At 39.7% G+C, this 6,739-nt stretch overlaps 1 protein-coding gene across 1 annotated transcript; it reads left to right on the top strand.

The window, feature by feature from the left end:
- The first annotated feature begins 801 nt into the window (after positions 1-801).
- On the top strand, positions 802-6,479 carry LOC136675434 (glutamine synthetase-like). Its single transcript, XM_066651984.1, has 7 exons — positions 802-890; positions 2,329-2,513; positions 3,122-3,283; positions 3,652-3,798; positions 3,890-4,017; positions 4,274-4,473; positions 5,334-6,479. Exons 2-7 carry the CDS (start codon positions 2,348-2,350, stop codon positions 5,644-5,646), a joined length of 1,116 nt encoding a protein of 371 aa, XP_066508081.1. The 5' UTR covers positions 802-890; positions 2,329-2,347; the 3' UTR covers positions 5,647-6,479.
- The last annotated feature ends 260 nt before the right edge of the window (positions 6,480-6,739 follow it).

Here is a 6,739-nt window from a genome sequence, read left to right as displayed (position 1 = left end):
TGGTCACATGACTGATATGTGTATTTGCTCAGTGTGTGTATGGGCGCTGGTTGTTAGGTTTATCTGTCGGTAGGTGGCGCACGATAACCACACTTCATAGTCAAGGGGAATTCCACCCACTTTTCAAAATTCCCAAATGAATTTAATCACGGAGCTCTGCTGCTGTAAACACATCCATATAATCTGACCAGGGTTTACATTAACCACATTTTACTTTGTCTTTAAATAATAAATATATTCATAATTTTCTGACACACTAACAAGACTAAACACCACACACACACACACACACAAGGCTAAACATCACCACAGATATATACGCCAACAAGACTAAATATCGCCACAATCTCACACACTTAACAAGACTAAACGCCACCACACGCACACAGAGAAACACATGCACTGACTAAACTAAAATAGCCAAAATAATAGCTCCACACATGCTAACAAAACACCACCACACACATACAATAACAAGACTAAACACCACTAGATACACACGTTAAACGAACAACACCACACACACACACACACACACACACACACACACACTAACTAAATACCACACACAGACACTTTTCTTATTGTAAACTACACCTCAAACACAAAGTACTGAGATGTGGAACCGCAAGGTGGCACTGGCGGTCACACTAATGTTTTTAGTCGGTTTTCTATTCTTTTGTGCTCTGCGTGAGCGTCTACACGTCAATCAAATATCAGACCACGCCTCCTGACCAATCAGAGCGCAGTATTGTTCCAGCTACTGTATATAAAGACGAGTGAAGGGTTGGTTTATTGCTCAGAGAATGAGACAAAAGTAAACACTAAGTTATCCTGAAACTCTCGGACTTGCCAGTCCTATCATTCTTCTAGTTCTCACCGCGGTCCAGGTACGGTTTTAAACTCTCTTTCTTTTATTTCCCATTCATTTTATAGTTTATTTCTGTATTTACCACCAGCAGTCCTTAATCTTGCTTTGTTTTTCTTGCTACTCCTGTTTTTCTTCGTGTAATTTAAAGCCTTAGTGCTTTTTCCTGCAGTGCTACCTTAAAAGTGCGTTTCTGTTCTAATGACAGCATGCTGCCTTTAAAAAAAATCCATTAGTACAGATTTCCTGCATGCTGCATTTTCACCTGTTTGAAGAAGATTTAAGGTAGCTGAGTACAGTTTCTTTGTAGATTTTTCATTCCACCTTAAATTGTGCCTCATGCTCATGTTGCATCAGTGGAGTCCAAAAAGATTTGTGGTAGAAGTTTTTGTCAGTTGTTTATTCAAATTACCCGTTCCACTTTAAATGTCTGTATTAAGAGTTCATGCTGCATCACTAAAGTCTGGAATGATACAAGGCTGTAGTTTATTCCAGCCTTTCATTCGAAGTATTCCTTCCACCTTAAAACGTGTATCAAATATGGTGCCAATTGCGTTTAAGATGGATTTGGAAAACCTCTTGGATACCTTTGTTCTATTAGGAATTCTTATGAGAAGTATGAACTCATAAATGTGGAATGAAAATGTATATTTTTGATAAGCTATTGAGGAGAAAGCCAAATTCATGCCAGAACCATCAGGACCTTACTGATGCAACATGAGAAAAATAGCATCCAGCTTAAGGAGGAGCCAACTGTTGCAACATTTAAGGTGGAATGGAAACGTGTTAAGCCTCGTCCCCTTATTAGACTCTAGTGATGAGACTCAATGAGCTGATAGTGCATCAGACACCACTGCTCTGCAGTTTGATGTTGGCTTTTTTTTTACACAATGCATTGCTTAATCATTCAGTTTCTTGTTTGTAGCTGCAAAAGTGCAGTACTGGCTCTTTAACTGGGGGCTTTCATCTCAGTGGGGGGTGCAAAACACATGGAGACAGACGAGTCAATTTTATTTCTGTTTGAGGCTTCTTTTCTTAGTATTTGTAGAAGAAAAGGCAGCATCCTTTGGTTTGAACTGATAACATGGCATTCTAGCACAAATGGAAGAGCATTGAGGGTTGAAGAAAAACAATATAAATATAGATCTAAAATACATTAAATGCACCATAACATTTGCACACTATTTTCCTGTATTTCACTCTTCATTGTGCTTCTTATTTTTTAAATAAACAATCAGCTAAAGACCAGAAGTCTTAAACACAGTGGAATAGTACAAAGGATTTATGTCATGAGCTGTTTGTGTTGCTACTAAAATATTTATATCAAATTTAGGACAAATCTTCATCAGTTAATTAGATTACATTTATGTAATGCATAGCTGATGCATGCAGCGTTTATTTGCAGTGAATCGACTTTCAGAATTTGCTTAACACTCACTGTTTCTGTCTTTCCCTCTTAGGTGTTACATAGTAATAAACATGGCGACATCATCCAGTTCCCAGTTGAGTAAACTGGTCAAGCAGCAGTATATGCAGCTTCCTCAAGGGGATAAAGTCCAGGCCATGTACATCTGGATTGATGGAACAGGAGAAGGACTGAGGTGTAAGACCAGAACCCTGGATTCTGAGCCAAAGAGCATCGAGGGTAAGGAGATTTGCTTTTCTGTTGCTTTAAGTTGCAGGTCTTATTAACGTGCACATGGACTGCATACTTCTGCTCTGCTTCTGATGCACATTGTGGTAGATGCTAAACTATTGATACCCTGCACTGGTCCTAGGGGCAGTGACCTCTCTCTGTCTCTCGCACGCATCCTTCAGTGGTTAGAGTGATAGGACGAGTTTAGGTCGGAATGATGTGGCCTGTAGGAGATTAGGATGTGGCCATTTTTTCTATTATGATTTTACTATTTATTTTTATTTTTCAGTTTTGTCACTTCATATTCCACAGCTGATTAGATTTTAGTGTTAACACAATGCCAAGGGTGATGTTGACAAGCAGATGGTGCTGTCTACTACAATTTAAGTCCATTAATACTTTATTTTGTAACACACTGCCAGTTTGTCTTGGTTTTGATGCCAAAACATATGAGCATTGGTTGGTTTTTAATTGGCCCAAATCATTCACTCACCTCTTGAAACTTGTAGGCTGTAACTAAAGCAGAGTTTCTTACTATTTTGAACAGTGCTCTAAATCACTGTAGATTAGTTCACACCTTGATTTTCTAAACTTTTACATTTGTTCCTTATGTCTAGATCTCCCAGAGTGGAATTTCGATGGCTCCAGCACCTACCAGTCCGAGGGCTCCAACAGTGACATGTATCTGATTCCCTCGGCCATGTTCAGAGACCCTTTCCGCAAAGACCCCAACAAACTAGTCCTGTGTGAGGTTCGGAAATACAACCACAAACCCGCAGGTAAATAGAATATAATATTTGTTTATACACAACTTACCTTGCCCTGTCCTACACTCTCTTATTCGAAGAACATGTGTAGTTGGTTTTTATTTTAATATATCAAAATGCATATCATGAGATATTGACAATATATTGAGAATTCACCAGCCATGCTACAGTTCATTACAGCAAAATATTTACAGTAATTATTCAAAACATGGCTAACTCTCTGTAATGAAACATGCAGTTGATTTTAAAGGTGCTGTCTACAATTTCAAGCCAATCCCATTTTTCTTTATATAATTTATTGCTTAATTTATTTATTTATTTATTTTTAGTTTGTTGATTGAATTGGTTTTTAACCATTACTTTCTTGTTCTTCTGATCAGAAACCAACCATCGTGTAACATGTAATAAGGTCATGCAAATGGTGGAGGGCCAGATCCCTTGGTTTGGGATGGAGCAGGAGTACACCATCCTGGGCACAGATGGACACCCCTTCGGTTGGCCCTCCAATGGATTTCCTGGACCACAAGGTCAGAATCTTTGCATTTTCATGTGTTTTACTTACATTAGTTTAGCCAAGTCCTGAATACATGTGTAACTGTACTGTTCCCTTCCTTTCAGGACCCTACTACTGTGGAGTCGGAGCAGATAAAGCGTATGGCAGAGACATCGTAGAAGCCCACTATCGAGCGTGTCTGTACGCTGGAGTGAATATCTGCGGCACAAACGCAGAGGTCATGCCTGCTCAGGTACAGACCACCAGCTGAAAATGATAATAGAATTTATCAATTAATCGATTAATCAATGATACAGCTGTGAGAACTGTCAACTTCCAATGGTCTCACTGAAAGAAAAAAAAACATTTTTTGTTAAAATTTTTAAATCTTTAATAAACTTCTTAAACCTCTCACAACAATATTTTATAGTGACTAGACTGTAGACACCACTTGGTAAGAATAGTTTAACGGCATGAGTTCAGTACTCATCTGCTGCTCTTTCTCTCAGTGGGAGTTCCAGGTGGGACCCTGTGAGGGGATCGAGATGGGAGATCACCTGTGGGTGGCTCGATTCATCCTCCACCGAGTGTGTGAAGACTTTGGCGTCGTGGCCTCCTTTGACCCCAAACCAATCCCTGGAAACTGGAATGGAGCCGGCTGCCACACGAACTTCAGCACTAAGGAGATGCGGGAAGATGGAGGACTCAAGTAAGTGAACAGTAGTTCTCTCTCTACAGTGGGGCTGAAGTCGTCATTTATGCGTTTCTTAGACTGCTTTCTAACATAAATCCCAAAATCAAATGCATTACAAAATGGGCCCTAGTTACACTTGTGAATCGTTGATAAAATGACTACGAAAACCTGGGAATTTGTGTAAAATTTGTCTACTTTTAATGGCCTTATTTCCTCATGAGTCAGAGGAAAGGAAACAGATATTACTGTTGTTCACTGCATGTTAGTCAGTTTCCTGTGTGCTGCCTAAGTCAGAAAACATGAGGTAAAACTAGACATAGTGATTTTTGTTAAGTGCAGAGATTTAGGAATTGCCACATCCCCTCATCTGAGTCTGTCCAATCACAGCGAGAGCACAAGGACAATGTTAAATGCAGCAAAACAGACACAACGAGCTAAAAGAAATGAGCCCTGAGTAAAAACGGAGAAAACAAGAATAATCAAGAAAGAGAACCGAGTGAAAGCGGTTAAAACCCAGTGCTTCTGCTCCTCGCTCCTCACTGTTGTGCACTCAGGTTGAGGTGAATAGAGAGCAAAGGTACAGGCACTGAAAGTGGCCGTTCTCTCCCTGTCTTAACAGCCCTGTCCAGAACGCTGCTGTGGGTTTTAACCAAAGCAAGTCACGGACCTTTTAAGAACCAGAACTGTGTTGTAGTGTGGAGAAGAGGGAGAATGTAACATTCGAGATTTAATCCAAGAATACATGTCTGGGGAAATAGGCCTAATGCAAAAACTAATTCTACATCTGACTGAAACAGTTGAGCAAACTGGAGGTATGTTATGGAGCTAAGATATTTTAAATTAAATATTTAACACTTAATATTTTCTATCCTCAGATACATTGAGGAAGCTATTGAGAAGCTGGGGAAGAGACACAGTTATCACATCAGAGCCTACGACCCGAAAGGAGGTCTGGATAACGCTCGACGTCTGACTGGACACCACGAGACCTCTAACATTCACGAGTTCTCTGCCGGTGTGGCCAACCGTGGCGCTAGCATCCGCATCCCTCGCTCTGTGGGCCAGGAGAAGAAGGGATACTTTGAGGACCGTCGTCCATCCGCCAACTGCGACCCTTACGCTGTCACTCAGGCTCTGATACGCACATGTCTGCTGAACGAAGAAGGAGAGGAACCTGTGGACTATTAAATCTCTCACTTTTAATCTGTCTTTCAATTCTGTTGTTGTCTGGACTGAACCTCCCCCTCTTTCCTCCGTTCCCGTTTTCTTTATTTTTTTGTAAACTGGCTTTGAACCCAAGCCAAATTAGTACTGTATTTTTATTTTTTTTCATGAGTGGCTCTAACCACATTTTAAATCTAGGTTTTTGTTTTTCAAAGAACAGAAAAGTTGGCTGGTCAACTTAACAACGTTAGAATTAACTGGGGACGTGATGTTGCAGGGCATATCTGACCCGTCCCTTTCATATATCATTCCTTTCTCATCTTTTCCAGTGAATGGGCAGTTCACATTTTACCACTTAAAAGCCCTTGCTCTCTTGTCTATGTTTAAAAATGGACTAATAGGAGTGACAAAAGGACACTATGAACTTGAGCTGCTAAGTCTGGGCAACACAAGTTTTCTTAACCTGTAGCCAGTTTCTCTACTCTAATCATCATCTATGTTCACATTTAATGTAATGTTTACTAATTCAGTAGGAGTGATTTCATGTTATGCACTGGGTCTTGTTGTATGGTACATGCTCTAAAGTGAGGGTCCAAAACTGTCCTGCTTACTATGTTGGTCTGTGTTAAATTACACTTCTTTTTCAAAAGACCAGAAAGCCTGACTTACGTTCTGCATCATGTGTTGTTTACTGCTTTGTGATGGCATCTGTTTTTGGCCAAACTCCGGAAGTTGCTGAACCTGGTGTTTTTTATTGAGACATTTTAAAACGTTATTTTTATCACAAACTCTGACTGTGTTTTCTTCTTTGGCAGATCACTGAGGTTCTAAATAATTTATTAAAGATGTACTAACAGCTGGGCTTCTTAATTTTGTGGATCTTTTTCATATGTAGAAACACTTTGGCTAAAAATTTCTGACACAGGCTATGCAGAGTAATTTTTATTATATAAATGAATTTCTACTAAAATACAATAACCAGTCATTGGCACTGTTGCAACAACTAAGGGGTGGTTTCCCAGACTGGGATTAAGCCTAGTTTCAGCTTGTTACTGTAACTCACTGGTACTGTGTTCATTGTAAACTCACTGTTATTTTTAACAGCCAACTTTACATA

Source organism: Hoplias malabaricus, chromosome X1 (genome assembly GCF_029633855.1).
Source record: "Hoplias malabaricus isolate fHopMal1 chromosome X1, fHopMal1.hap1, whole genome shotgun sequence".
Lineage (NCBI taxonomy): Eukaryota > Metazoa > Chordata > Actinopteri > Characiformes > Erythrinidae > Hoplias > Hoplias malabaricus.
The sequence above is the reverse complement of the archived record's forward strand: the minus strand, read 5'-3'. Positions and strand labels throughout refer to the sequence as shown.

Excerpts from the sequence above, each read along its gene's own strand:
- LOC136675434 (XM_066651984.1), top strand. The coding sequence starts at position 2,348 with ATGGCGACATCATCCAGTTCCCAGTTGAGTAAACTGGTCAAGCAGCAG. Across the intron at positions 2,514-3,121 it reads TGAGCCAAAGAGCATCGAGG|ATCTCCCAGAGTGGAATTTC; the intron begins GTAAGGAGATTT and ends CCTTATGTCTAG. Across the intron at positions 3,284-3,651 it reads ATACAACCACAAACCCGCAG|AAACCAACCATCGTGTAACA; the intron begins GTAAATAGAATA and ends TCTTCTGATCAG.